This window comes from Branchiostoma floridae, chromosome 10 (genome assembly GCF_000003815.2).
Source record: "Branchiostoma floridae strain S238N-H82 chromosome 10, Bfl_VNyyK, whole genome shotgun sequence".
NCBI classification, from domain to species: Eukaryota; Metazoa; Chordata; class Leptocardii; order Amphioxiformes; family Branchiostomatidae; genus Branchiostoma; species Branchiostoma floridae.
In genome coordinates this window covers 19,466,500-19,482,405 of record NC_049988.1, presented here as the reverse complement: position 1 = coordinate 19,482,405, position 15,906 = coordinate 19,466,500, and the positions used below count along the sequence as shown (strand labels likewise).

The 15,906-nt window shown below is 41.8% G+C and overlaps 2 protein-coding genes across 2 annotated transcripts; both read left to right on the top strand.

The window, feature by feature from the left end:
• Positions 1 to 1,951: 1,951 nt before the first annotated feature.
• On the top strand, positions 1,952 to 6,209 carry LOC118425067 (ficolin-2-like). The gene is made up of 4 exons (XM_035833885.1): positions 1,952 to 2,580; positions 3,736 to 3,832; positions 4,172 to 4,294; positions 5,545 to 6,209. The coding sequence occupies exons 1-4, from the start codon at positions 2,290 to 2,292 to the stop codon at positions 6,207 to 6,209; spliced, it is 1,176 nt and encodes a 391-aa protein (XP_035689778.1). The 5' UTR covers positions 1,952 to 2,289.
• Positions 6,210 to 14,349: 8,140 nt separating this feature from the next.
• Positions 14,350 to 15,419, top strand: LOC118425066 (ficolin-2-like). Its single transcript, XM_035833884.1, has 2 exons — positions 14,350 to 14,614; positions 14,767 to 15,419. The coding sequence occupies exons 1-2, from the start codon at positions 14,350 to 14,352 to the stop codon at positions 15,417 to 15,419; spliced, it is 918 nt and encodes a 305-aa protein (XP_035689777.1).
• The last annotated feature ends 487 nt before the right edge of the window (positions 15,420 to 15,906 follow it).

The window sequence follows — 15,906 nt, the reverse complement described above, 5'->3', positions numbered from 1 at the left end:
ATGACGTAGGTTAACTGGGTTTAGCTAAAAGTATATCGCGCACATATACACAGAAGGACAGACACAACAAGAGCATACGCACACTTACATACATACATACACATATACATACACAGATACATACATATATATATATATATATATACGGACATACAGGCAGAAACACACACATACTGGTACACACATCCATAAATAAAGACAGACAGACACACGAATGAAAACACAACACAAGTTTATACATATATACAAAAGATAGCTACTTAGTGTAGATATATAGATGGCACCTATTATGCTATACACATTTACAGCTCATTCCAAAGCCGGTAAAGCGAGTAACATAATTCAGCGAGTTAAAGATTCCAATTGTAAACAATCACATGTAGGATGGCATTTTCAGCACCAGAGACAGTCATGGCTGCTGAATGACTTTTACTGGCTGTAAATTGAAGACACTTTGCAATATTTGATACCGAAGATACAATGAAATTTCAGCAGTCATTTTAACTTTATCAGTTCACGGCGTCATTTCCTGTTAAAGTGTACAACAATACAGACAGCAGCAAAGCAAGTTCACCTCATCATCACAGGTCAGAGTTGTAGGTTCATCTCAAAAACGACGATCAGCAGAGGGACAGGTTTTTTCCACTAGTTGGAAGGCCGCCGATGGTAACACGGCTAAATTAGATATGTGACGTGACAAAATACCTCTAGAATTGGCCAAACAAAACCATTTAGTTCATCGCAAATAACGACTTTAGATATTCTTAAAAAAGAATCTACTGCTTTAATCCATTGAAAATTCTGAAACAACTTCAATCTACAATCACATCATAGTGCTATGGTTTAAATCCCAATATTTATCACAAGAAACCATCTTAAAAAGGTCGAACACTGAGAGCACAGATTTTCGTGAATCCACTAATTACAAAACGTGTTCATACACGAATGTATGTCAGTATGACTTTTGTCTACACAAAACACTAGATTGTTTCAAATCTGGCAACATGCAGTCCAAAGTAGCTTTGATACAGGCTTTTGATCAGTTGAAAGAAATCCTTGATTCTAAGGTCTTGTCTAAAGTATACAACGTTGCCAGCAAGAAGACAGATACTTGTTATAGCAGAAACAACCTGTACAGAGATGCGGGAATCGCAAAAGACATGAGAATCATGAACATTGTTTTTAACACATTGTGATTCTTCAACTTCCACAGCTTTGTCTTCGCTCACAGTCAGATGTTCACATCCAAAACAACAACAGTGGATTGGATATTGGGGGAGGGGGTATCCCGATAGATAATATTACTATTCAAGACCCATTATGCCATCGTCTTGAACATTCATATATCCAAGACTCTGACACTGATGATGATAAGTAGGTTATGACGTAGAACTAATACTAATCGCAATGGCAAAGTTTTGCTATATGCGAAGAAATTTTATCCCAAAATATAAACCCTCTGTCTAAAGTCAGGGTGGATGCTTCAGGTACTACGTTATCGCTGAAGATCTTTGATGGGCCGGCTACGTCATGAGCGGCTGGACGGGTTTCTGATCAGTTTGAAAAACAAGTGTGACCTGTGACCTAACGGACTACGACAAAAACACCAACAACAGTGGGCCGGATATTTGGGAGGGGGGGGGGGGTTATGCTGGTAGGTGATCTTATCATTCAAAACACATTAATGCTATCGTCTGGCACAATCCTATATCCAAGGCGTTGATGATGTCAAGATGTTCATGACATAGACCTATATTTCAACTACAATGATTAAGTGAAAAATTGATGTGTTTTCATTTCAAGATATAAACCCTTTGTCTAAAGTCAGGGTAGATGTCTCAGGCAACAGGATACCTCTAGACGGACTACGTCTTGAGCGGCTGGACGGGTTTTCTGATCAGTTTGACAAACAAGTGTGACCTGTGACCCGTGTCACCTGGCGGGATTCAACAGAACGCCTCTGACTTCGACGTAAACAACTTTAATCAGTCATTATATATTCACACTTATGACGTATGAGGAAATAGCGGGGCTGACAACCAATAGGGAACGACATTTTTCCAAGAAAAAAACTACAAGGGGTTTCCCCAGTTTATTGTTCGACAAGGTTTTTGAGAGATTATATCTGAAAGTTTACTGAAAAGATATCTTCAGTCGCTGAGGGCTACTACATAGAGCCAGTCAGCGCAGTGCCTCAGAGTTTAAGGGTAGAATTTGCTTCAGTTTGCTTAAAACTATCGTAACTTTATTATATTGAAGCCTTGCTTAATTGCCATTAAGCTGTAAAAGATGAGTACAGATAAGCTGATGAACGGTGACCTGACGCTTGGCGGGCCCGTGTATGCTGATCGGAGGTCCCGTGTGCGTCCGGCGGGGCTCCAGACCGCCTGCGCCGCGGCCGTCGTGCTGGTCCTCTCGGCGCTGGTGGCGGTGCTGCTTCTGCAGAACTGGCAACTCAAGCAGCTAGTGGCGTCTCTCCAAGTGCGCGATGACCAGATCCTAGATCGTATCGCTACGCTGGAGGTTCTGACCAAAGACAAGTCCTGGGAAGACAACAGTCGCCATGTGGAGAAAACTGAGGTACAAATGTTGACTAATTTATTTCAATTGCATAACTGAGATACTCATAACATCAATGACCAGATTGATTCGTAGATGACTGCTATTTGTGTTTTGATGTACTTTGGGTAATGTTACCGTCCCCGTATGTTAGCTATTTGCTAGTTTAGGGAAGATCTGACCGAATGCATCTCACAGGAGAACCAGTAACTAAGGAAATATAACCCTGGTCTTGTACAATTTTATGAATGAACGATCTCAACTAGGCATATACGTTTCTCTGTACAAGCTTTTGAGTGTAGGGGGACCTTGGGATGGCGTATACCTCGCATGTTTGATATCTATCTAAATTGGCTCTAATTGAGTGAAATGATTGGACCAGCCAAACGTCAGACAGGGCATTGTTGAGAAGAGGCGATTAAAAATATCTGCTGACGGTTGCAATATGTATGTTTTATATCTATTTCTAGTTGTAAAATATATATAAGCCATTTTCAACTCTGTGAATGCTACATCTTTGTTCAGACAATGGAACAGGTTTAGGAAATTTTTATACGTAAATCAAAATTGATGAGAAGCGCAAACGGCAAACGGTTTAAATAAATAGCTCTACAGTTGAAAACTGTGAGTGAGATGTGGTCAAACGTAACGACTCCATACTATACTACAGGTTAGCGTGATACAGTATACGCTTAGTATTACTATAGTATTAGCAAAGTAAAGTGTCTATAGTGTTAGTCTTGTCTAGTCTGTATGTTGCAAGTATAATATCTATAGCACGGTAAAGTATAGTTTGATATTGTGTAGGAAAACATTTTGCAAATGCTAGTATTGTTTAATCTCCAAGCAGATCTTGCTGTGGCAAATGGGAAGGAGTTTAGCCGACAGAGGAGTTATTGGCCACAGCGCTGCTTGGAGATTAAGTATTGTTAATGTAGTTTAGAATACTTAGTGTTTAATGAATGAATGAAAGGATGACTGATTATTGACAGAAGGAAGGACTTAGAGAAGGAAGGAATGAAAATGGTTTATTAACATTAAAAGGAAATCGAGGACCCAGGCGGTATTGTGTTTAGATTTTTAGTGTGTTTTTTTATACCATACAAGGATATAGTACACTATATTATTATAGTATATCAATGCACGGTAATAAAAGTAATTGGCTTTCTCTTCCAGTCGGTGGATGGTGCCTTCAGCCCCGATACTCAATCTGATCCCGGCATGCACCACAGGGAGAAGAGAGCTGCGAACAGCCTGACAATGCCGTTTGGAGGTAAAGACGAACTTAGCAAACAAGCAAACATAACCTCTTCTTTTGCTGAAAACAGAAATGTAAAAGAAAATACACCGTCTATCGGAGTATGCTTGCAAATCGAACCTTATGTATCTAAAATGTTGACTTAATGTTTCAGTACCAGTGTTCATCCTGTCAGTGTCTGTGTATAACTTCAACATCTAAAACCAGACGTTGTGACTGCAAATGAAAGTCTTGTCCTGATTTATTGGCATTGGGTAACCATAAAATTGCAAATATCCAAGCCTACGTAAGGACCATAATCCTCACATCTGCCTGGACATTAGACTAACGCACTTCTTCACTAACGCAATACAGGCTGTCTTCAGGGGCCTCCCGGCAGAGACGGGAGAGACGGGCGCGATGGAGCGGTTGGACCTCCCGGACCGCCCGGTCCCCCCGAAATTCCTGTTCCGACTGCTGACCCATCGGAAATGAAAGGTATCGCCAACCTGCATCTTTTTTCAGCTGAAGCCATGTACAGGGCGTACAGGTTTATTATCTATTTTGCACTTAGTGTGTTTATGGATGCTAGACATCTAGAAAAACTCCAGCACGACATAAATAGCATTTGTTCATGGGAGAAGACGTGGCTTATGGCCTTTAATCCGTCCAAATGCGAAGTAATGTCGGTCCCAGCCTCCAGAAACCCGATAACATTCCCCTACTCACTCCACCAACACCCCTTGACCAAGGTAAGTTCCACAAAATATCTTGGCCTTCATATGTCTTCCAACTTAACCTGGGGCAAACACGTTGAAAAAACTACATCAAAAGCTAACAGGACATTGGGAATGTTACGACGCTGCCTGCGGATATCCAGCACTGCGGCCAAAGAGAGAGCCTACATGGCTCTGGTTCGACCATGTCTCGAGTACGGCTGTAGTGTTTGGGACCCTCACACCAAGGCCCAGGTGAGTAGCCTAGAGATGGTACAACGAAGAGCTGCCCGATATGTATTTAACGATTACAGACGCACAAGCTCAGTTACCTCCATGCTTCACAATCTTGGCTGGCAGTCCCTCGAACTTAGAAGGAAGATTGCCCGCCAGGTCACCTTGTACAAAATCATCAACAACATCATGTACGTACCTCACACGACCATGCTTGTCCCGGTGGCTCGATGCTCCCGCCGCACCAATCACTCACAAACATTGCAGGCCATCGCGTGCAGGAACAACTACTACAGGCTCTCGTTCTTCCCTCGTACCATCAGAGAGTGGAATGGACTTGAGCCTGGTGTGGCGGAGGCGGGGTCTCTCTCCCAGTTCAAAACTGAGCTGGGGAGGACCCTGCTGCATTGAGCCACCCCCACACGTCTTGTATATATGTAAATACGTGTCCTATTAACCCACTTAATTCACCTGTCCTGTCTTTTTGCACACAGAAAATCAGTTTGTTTTTATTTCCCTCAGCATTTTCCTTCATTTTTCCCATGTCTATTTGTTCTGGTCACTTGTATTGTAATTAAACCATGCGTAGTCTGCCAATAATCTCAAAAAATTGAGGCTAGGCAGTAGGAAAGAAGAAGAAGAAACAATATTTAAAGACTTGAAAGACAATTTAATCTCTACAACTGGACAAGGATGCAATCTCATATAAAAATCATGTTTAATAGTTGCTATGCTAACTTATCCAGTTCTGGTGATTGTTTTAAAATGTCTTTGAATATCATACACCTTGTTTTACAGATTGTGACGACGTCTACAAGGCAGGCCACACCATCAGCGGTGTCTACACCATCCAGCCAGACGCCGCCGGAGCCTCGTTCGGGGTCTACTGTGAGATGGAAAACAGTCACCTTCTTCCACACGGAGTCGGCGGCTGGACTGTCCTCCAAAAGCGGTTCGACGGTTCTGTAGATTTTGCTAATGATTGGGAAACTTACAAAAGTGGGTTTGGGGACCTTAACGGTGAGTTTTGGCTGGGAAACGACAAGATCTCTCAAATCGTTAACGCCAAGGGATATCTTCTACGCATTGATCTCGAAAATTGGTCCTCGGAAACTAGATACGCTGAATATGACAGGTTCTATATCGAGGATGAAGCAGCAAAGTACCGTCTGCATGTTGGTGCCTATAGCGGCACTGCTGGGGATGGTGGGGATGGGTTAAGTTATCATGATAGTAGCAGATTCTCAACACACGACCAGGATAACGACCCCTGGGGTGATAACTGCGCAACTGTCCATGGTCGTGGTGGTTGGTGGCATAAACATTGTGACGCCGTTAACCTGAACCAGCCGTACAAGCATGGCGGCGGGGGGAGTGAGTCACGTGGTATAGAATGGCAAGCGTGGGAAGCTCACAAGTACTCCATCAAGTCTTCTGTCATGAAGATCAGACCTGCTCCTTAGAAATAATCAACCACAAACTAAACCCACGGCCTTACATTTGCTTTCTTAGCTGAAATAAAGAGTAATACTGGAGCAAATCTCTTAACAATGCAACGGTGACAATCAACTTTTATCTTTATTCTGTCTGCATAATCCCTTTCACGGTGAGGTAAAATTTCAATCCTGCGCATATTTTGGTAATTCATCTGATATAACGTGAATTGTGTGGAAATATTATGTAATGCATGTACACAGGGAGCATTATAAACGTGGCTTAAAGCGTACGTAGTCGAACTTCATGAGCATAAAAAGTTTATTGCGCGTCCCCTCCAACCACACCACACCACACACACACACACACATACACACGCACGCACACACACACACACACACACACGCTCACACACACAAACGCACACACACACACACGAACACACAAGCACACACGCACATACACACACACACGCGCTCACACACACAAACACGCACACACACACTCACACACGCACACACACACATACACACACACACACGAACATACGCCTCGCTAATGTCCATCCCCATACAGACCCCCTAAGATGCCTTGGATAGTTGTCACTGCTAAGGGCGCCTCTTGAACAAAATGTTGTTCTTTGGCACTGATAACTTTCCAAAGTTGACAGCATTACGCCTACATGAATCTGCGCAGGTGAGGACCCTGAGCTAATCTAGACGTGGATCTAGCTATAGTGCAAGCAGTGTTAGATTTTTTTTCGGTTAAGACTCGAGGGAGAGGAGTCACGCATGAGTTCCACGCAAAGTATAACGTTACTAACAAACTTTTAGTTGCAGTTTACAAAATAACCAAAAGATGGCGCTGCCACACTGAAGTGGGAAACTTTTTAAAAATCCATTTCTTCATTGTAAAATTCTAATTTACTTGTAATCATTTCATGCAGGGCAGATTTTAAGAAGAATAGTGTCATAATATTGTAGAACCTTTGTTAGGGATAAGGAAGGTCAATACCTTCATATCATCATATTCTGCAATTCGTGGTAATGGTATTCAATGGAAGTTAGGTTTCACTTTTCTGTAATTTCTTATCATTGCGGAACCAGTGTGGAACGCCCCCCCCCCAGGTGTAAATCAATCATTTCTTTCTTCGCTTCATCCCTTCGTTCTTCGCTCCATCCTTTCGTTCTTTGCTTTACTGTTCCCAAACAAACTTAGAATGGAAAAACACACCATACTTTGTGGAGGACACATGTGATTGCGGGGAAAGTACATTACTGTTGTTTTGTTGACTTGTAATATCTAAAAACACAGTTAGCATTGTAGTGCATTTTACTTTTTTTTTAATTGGGCAAACTTGTCACTTGGGTGATGTTGAAAAACAAACAAAAATAAAACGGAAATAACAATTTGTACGGTCACATGTCTTACAATACTTCATTCTTCGAACGATACATTGTATTGCAGTCCTTGGTTCTATGTTAGGTGTATTTTAGATTAAGTAGATACAACTTTGTAGCAGGCACGATGTGTAGGTGTGTTATAAGTTGTGGATTATAGTACAAAATGTAATAAGGTAATTTCTTTTAGGTGAAAATAATTTTCATATAAGGTATGGTGGTTGCGAACATGTAAAAAGTAACGAGTTGTAGTACCCGTGACTACTAATCATATTCATCTAACGTAGACAAGTATATATATATATATATATATATATATATATATATATATATATATATATACATATATATATTAGTGATGGCATACGGTAGGAAACGTTATATGGTATATGTTGATGATGCTATATGGCTGCTAGCGTTATATTTTGTATATGTTGATAGTATATAGTGACGTACGTCATCTGGTAGTACACATGCTAGAAGAACACAGGTTGATACAGGTTCGTTCGTTTCGTTTCGTTTTCCCATAGCCGAAACCAGGTACTCATTTTCACCTGAGTAAAGTGAGGAATGTCGTGTAAAGTGCCTTTCCCAAGGGCACAAGATCGGTGGCACGGCAGGCGGATTCGAACCCGCAACCTCTCGGTGCAAATCCGGACATGCTACCGCTGCGCCACGCGGTCCCATACATGTATCAGCATGTTATTATAAGAAGTATTGAACTTCTAGCTCTGTATTACTTATTGCACTAAAGTCACCAAGATAGCGTGAGCTTCATTAGCATATATAACCACTGTATCACATTTGCAAGTTTGGTGAAATTACAACATGGTGTATGTTATATTTTGTCTTGGATCTTCTTTTTTTAATATGAATAAGTTGTATACGGATATATGAACGCACGCACACACCCCCACACACACATATGTACACACAGACACAGACACAGACAGACACACGCACACAGACACATACACACACAGACACACGCACACATACACACACACACACACACACACACACACATACACACATACACATACACACACGCACACACAGCACGACCGGGCCCCGCGTAGGAAATGTGACGTAGGCCTAACTGGTTTAGCCAAAAGTATATCGTGCACATATACACAGACACAACAAGAGCATACGCATACTTGCATACATACAAAGACATATACATACAAATATATATACGGACATACAGGCAGAAACGCACACAGGCACACATTAATACACACAGACACTCAAATGAGAGACAGCCATGGCTGCTGTATGACTTTTACTATGTGTTTTTACTGGCTGTAAATTAAAGACACCTCTCAATATGCGATATCGAAGATACATTGACATTTCAACAGTCATTTTAACTTTACCCTGTCATGACGTCATTTCCGGTTCAAGTGTACAACAATACAGACAGACAGCAGCAAAACAAGGTCACCTGATCATCAGGGGTCAGAGTTGAAGGTTCATCCCAAAAACGACGATCAGCAGAGGGACAGGTTTTTCCACTACGTTGAAGGCCACCGATTGCAACACCACCAAATAAATTTTGGACGAGACAAAATACCTCTAGAATTGTCCAAACTTTAACAAAACCATTTAGTTCATCGCAAATAACGACTTTAGATATGCTTAAAACAAGAACCTACTGCTTGAATCCATATCCTCCCTACACAATTCTGATATACCTTCAGTCTACAATTATATCATCGTGGTTTAAATTCTAATATTAATCGCTGGAAACTATTTTGAAAGGGTCGAACACTGGGAGCTAAATCAAAGCCTCCAGAATTTTCGCGAATCCGCTGATTACGACACGTGTTCACAAATGAGTTTAAGGCGTTTGTCTAAATAAAACACTACATTGTTTAAAACCTGACAACATGCAACACAAAGTAATCTTCGATTTCAAGACTTTTGATCTTTTGATCACTTTCGAAATATTCTTGATTCTGAGGTCTTAAAAAAGTGCATAAATGTTGCCAGCAAGAAGACATCTAAAGACAGATTCTTTGAGCAGAAACATCCTGTACAGAGATGTGGAAGTCGCAAGAAGACATTGAAATCATGATCATTGTTTTGAACACATTATCATTCTTCAACTTCCACATCTTTATTGTCTTCACTCCCAGTGAACCGGGTCTTGGGGGATAAATTAAAGACACACTTTCACGTGGTATGATATGAGGAACTGATTTAAAACCGCTCAATGATAAATGATTGGAATTTTAAACTTGTGATATGTGTATGGTAGTCAATGATGAACATTACCATGCATAAATCAAGTAAATGTACAAACGTTCTAAGTATTGCTAAAGGTTTGAGTTTGCCGAACTCTAGTTAAGCCTGGGTTTGCCACTTGAATTTTGCTGGAGCAAAAAAAAATTAGACAAAAATGTATTCACGGTAGAAAATCTACAAATTACCTTAACCGAAAAACTCGTGCGTGTGTTGACTAACTAATTGTTATGGGACGAAAATATCAGACGAACAACAAAAAAATGAAGAATACAAATTTTTCTCCCATGCATTTCAATGTATCTGATAGTTTTTTAAACATGATCATGGTTGTGCGGTGTGGGTAGATTAAAATACACACTTGCATGTGGTATGATATGAGGAACTGATTTAAAACCGCTTAATGATTAATGATGGAAATTTTAAACTTGTGATATGTGTATGTTAGTCAATGATGAACATCACCATGAATAAATCAAGTAAATGTACAAGGCTTGTGCATAAAATTTACAAAAGTTCAAAATATTTCATGGAGATAGGAGTTTGCCGAACTCTACTTTTGCCTGAGTTTGCCACTTGGGCAAAATACCCTAGTTGTTGTGTGACGAACACGGAAAATGTCAGACGAAAAACAAGAAATGAAGAAAAAAATAGTTTTTCTCCCTTGCGTGCATATACATTTCAATGTATCTAATAACTTTCCAAACATGATCAGAATTTTAAAATCTGTTTTCGATACTTCTCTCTCAATATGTAACAAACAAACAAAGAAAAGGATTACGTGTCTGTATGATTGGTCTCACCTGGAAAACGTGTGTTGTTTTCCACCCACACAATATGATTTTCTCTGGTTTCTAATTATTTCAGGTTAGACTATATTTCTCATTGCGTTTCGAACCACGCCTGAGGTAGGGCGTGTATTTTTGCTGTGCAGAAACCTGACAAGTCCCATCATGCCGGGAGATCAACAGCAGTCCCAAACTAGTGACAACGCAGGTAAACTAGTTTTTGAAAATATCTTCCCTCTACACGTCAGCTGTGAAGGGGGTTTGGTTTTCAAAAATCTATGTAATGACAAATATTGAGATCCATAATTACCCAGTGCCTTGCTTGGTGTACAATGTGTTGTCTTTTGTCTAAGATTCAGATATAATTTGGTCTAGGCATGAACCTCGGAAGATGCATTCTTATGACGATATTCTTTATATACCAGTGGGGGCACAAGTAGTATTAAGTAACCCTACTATCTTCTCATCTGAATGAAGTGTGAACCCCTCTTGGGGCATGGTATATTGAGGAGTGCATCCACCATTTCGGTTGGTGAAGTAAATCCCCGTATAGCAGCAAACCCTAACTTAAAGATTCGTCTTCAATCGTCAAACCAATGCACATAAAGGAACAGTAATCCAGCACAGTTGGTGCAATTGGCTGAAAACATAACCAGTTTGGAACCAGCACCGCACCTCAAGTTGAAACGTACTTCTGAAAAGCCATAAACTAAAATATTACTACAGTAATATCATGCAATATATGAGTATCCATTTGCAGCAGACGCGTTTGTGTTGTTAATAAAATGAAACTAAGATATTTAATAGATAGATATTTTGTGAAAATAATGTTACATTATGATTTCATCACATCACAAAGCCATTTTATTTTTTTTAATTTTCCGCCAGGCACCACACCCATGCAGCAGCCCCAGACTGATTGGCGATCAATTGCGGACGCCGCTGCGAGTATACCCAACGCTTTGTGCGTCTCCAGAGCAGGTAAAACTTATCCTGTGTTTTTGTTTTTCATGCAACCGTCTTGTATTCCAGCGTCTGATCACGATTGCCGTACGATCACAAACTGATAATTAGTATATTCCTGAGATATTTGTGACAAATCTGATCTCTTAAGCAATCCATGGACGCCATCTTAAATTATGAAACTTCAACAAACGGGCCGAAAAGTTAAAAGAGTACATAATGTAATAATCTTTTTTTTGTGTGTCTGGCAGAGAATAAATGCTAAGCGACAAGGCACCAAATGTTACCGAGAGTAATATTGTTAAGCAGTTCCATGAAGCAATCAAACTTCTAATATCGACAAGCTTGGTTAGTTATTCGTATGTTAAACAATAAATTTCCTGAATTTATTCGTCTTTACATTGTTGTACATTTTAGCAATCTACCAATCGGCTCCGTCACTAACTTAGTCTATTGATTGATTATTAGCTATTATGTAATGTGTTTCACTTTGTGTTTTTCCTGATTTATTTTAAATTCATCTAATTCAGAAATGACATGCCGAGAATGGCTTGAGCCTCCCTGGATTATGCCCAGTTATTTACAGTGGGTTATTTAAAATAGTAAACCATTATATATTACACAACAACTTTTTACATTACCAGATAAGACAGCTGGAGGCATGTCAAACATTTTAAAAACTTTAGCTGTACTGTATTCATGATCATTCCTTCCTGAGGGGTCTGATCGCCTGGCTATATCATAATACACAACAATTCATTTACATCATTTAACCGGTCCAAACAAGACGCCTGGAGGTTATGCTAGCACGAGGTTATTCAAGAGCCATTCAGGAGTCTTGAATTTATCTATTTAGGTTTAAAGTTGAATTTTGATTTACAGCACAAAAGTTGAATTTCCCCAGATTTTGGACAGTCCAATTCCAGTCTGATGTCATTCCTTGATAAAGAATGGAGTTGGACATTTATAAAATTGGATAATTCCAACTTTTGTGTTGAAAATTTCAGTTCAACGTTTCGATAAAACATTTTTTGTTTTAAAAGCTCTTGTTTTCTAACAGACCGCACGTATCAGGGTGAAGCAAGCGGCCGTGGTGCCCTCTGTAGCTTCATCCGCTCCCACCGCAGCTGCATGATCGCCGGCATTACCGTGATGCTTAGTCTAGTTGGTGTGGGACTCGCCCCTCTGACGTTCATCAATAAAGAGGTAAATACCCCTGTGCCACAGGACCTGTTATAAATCACTTTTTCTGACATTAAGTCTGTCTGTTCCTGCGTGCCTGTTTTGTTTATCAAGCTTTATTGAGTCCATTAAGCCAGAGCGTTCTGCTTTTTCATTTTGTTTTTTACGGTTGGTATTCTGACGTGCGTTTACATTTATACATACGCTTATAAATTTGCAGGAGATATCACAACTGTCCACCACTGTTGACGCATTCAAGCGCGACCGAGACGACATGCGCCAACTTTCCACCACTGTTGACGCCTTCAAGCGCGACCAAGACGACATGTCCACCACTGTTGAGGCCTTGAAGCGCGACCAAGACGACATTCGCCAACTGTCCACCACTGTTGACGTCTTGAAGCGTGATCTGGACAAGGAGCGAAACCGAACCGCCGCCTTGGAGCAGCGTCTTTACGAGATGAGTAAGACGCCAGGTAAGTTGGGTTCCCATACTTATGTCTATTATTTTTGATGCTATATTGAAAAGCATTGCGAGCATAGACAGACGTCATGTTCCGTCCCGAGACGCTCCGTCCTGCAGCAGACGGGCTGTAGATCGGGGCCGGCCTAGCCTTTACCAGGCTCCACAGGTCGCTGGAAAAATAGAAATTGGAAATTGGCCAAATAAGACAGAAAACACGTTAGAGAAGTTAGATGGCCGATCGCGAGGAGTACAGTTTGCTACAAGGCCGCCTATACTCCTAGGCCAATCAACTACTACTGGGCTTATATTCCTAACTTGGCCAAAGCCCCCTATTCGGCCAGGCGGGAGTCTGGTAGAGACTAGGACCGGCCGCCCGTCTTTTCTGATCCCACCCGCCGCCGCAGGGCAAAGAGAGCCGCCAACACTTTCACTCTGCCGTCTGGTGGTTAAGTGTCTGCTTGCTATACGCAATGTAATGATTTTTTTATTATAACGTCCTGTTCGGTATTTTCAAATGTTAAGGTAACGTCAGATTTCCAAGCCGGGCCCGGACGGGCTATTAATTTGTGGAAACGAAACAATAGAAATGTATACGTAAAATGTACACAAATAATGCCCTCTACTATTCTATTTACGTCTTGTGTAGTTGGGTGTCTTTAATATCATACTTTTCGTTCTCGAAAGCTACCCGGCCGGGCCCCGGTTTGGAAATGTGACGTAGGCCTTACTGGTTGTCTCATACTGAGCAATAGTAGTATCCTTCACATCCAATAGCTTTCACGCCTAGGGATGAGTTAGACGCACGTGTGGCAGTGTGTTGCTAATATGCCGAGAGCACATTTTCTATGGAATTAACAACTAATGATTTCAGCACTCTAATTCAAGCCATGTCGACCTAGAAAAGGATCAAAACCAGACCTAGCTTTAATGCATCGTTAGTCTGCTGTGAGGCAGAATTGTGTTTATGGATAACTTGCTGAAATGACAATTTTCTCTTTCGATCTTGTCTCATCTTTCATGTATGAGAACTTTGTTTGGATTACAACCTCAACCTGTTTTGCACACATTCCGGTGCGTATCTAGTCTTACACCGGACTGATCTTTACATTGCCATGTAGGCTGCATGCACGGGCCTCTGGGGTTACCTGGCCCGAGCGGTCGTGACGGTCGCGATGGGATTCCATGTCCTGCCGAGCCACCGGGACCTCCTGGCCCGCCCGGTCCCGAGGGCTCACCCGGTCCCGAGGGCCCACCCGGTCCCGAGGGTCCGACCGGTCCCGAGAGCCCACCCGGATCCAACGGGTCAGACGGCCGGAACGGCAGTGACGGACTCCCTAGACCACCCGGAAGCTGTAATTGTTCCGGTAACGATGTCAGCCCGGTTACAGGTATATGTTAATGTCTATCGTCTTGCCTTTTCTTCCAAAGTTGTTATAATCTTCAAAGTCTACATTTGACCTGAATTTTCTGCCAACACCTACTTTCACAAATCTTTGTTCAAACGGCAAGTTCACTATCTGGGATGACTTACATTATACAGATTGTGACGACGTCTACAAGGCAGGCCACACCACCAGCGGTGTCTACACCATCCAGCCAGACGATTTCGGGGCCGCGTTTCGGGTCTACTGTGAGATGAAAGCCGGAGTCGGCGGCTGGACTGTCCTCCAGAAGCGCTTCGACGGTTCCGTAGATTTTGCTAATGACTGGAAAACTTACAAAAATGGGTTTGGGGACCTCAGTGGTGAGTTTTGGCTGGGAAACGACAAAATCTATCAGATCTCTAACGAGAAGGTATACCTTCTGCGCATTGATCTGAAGAATTGGTCCTCAGAAACGGTATATGGTGAATATGATAGGTTCTATATCGAGGATGAAGCAGCAAAGTACCGTCTGCATGTTGGTGCCTATAGCGGCACTGCTGGGGATGGTGGGTACGGGTTGAGCTACAATGATGGTCACAGATTCTCAACACACGACCAGGATAACGACGATATTTCGGGCGTTGACTGCGCAACTAGCCTTGGCGGTCGTGGTGGTTGGTGGTATGGTGCTTGTGAATGGGTTAACCTGAACCAGCCGTACAAGCATGGCGGCGGGGGGGATAATCAAAATGGTATAGAATGGTATGCGTGGTCAGCTCACCGGTACTCCATCAAGTCTTCTTTCATGAAGATCAGGCCTGCTCCTTAGAGACAACCAACCAATAACTAACCCAACGATCTGCCGTTTGCATCTAGCAAATATTTTCTTCGAACGCATTCCGCTAACAGCTTCTTAACGTAATGTTCCTTTTGAGCTGCCTTTCCAAAGAGTAATGCTGGAGCAAATCTCTTAACAATGCTATGTTAACAACTACCTCACCTGACTTTCTTGATTCTGTCTGCACGAGCCCTTTTACGGTGAGATAAAATTTCAATCCTGCGCATATTTCGACAAATCTTCTTCTAAAACGTGAATTGTGATGGCAATGTTGTGTAATGTGTACACAGGGAGCATTATGAACGTGGCATAAACCGTACTACGTAGTCGACATTCATGAGAATAAAAAATTTCTTGCGCGTCCCCTCCACCCATACAACACACACACACACACACACACACACACACACACACACACACACACACATACCTACATACACACACACATACACACACGCACATACACATACATGCACAC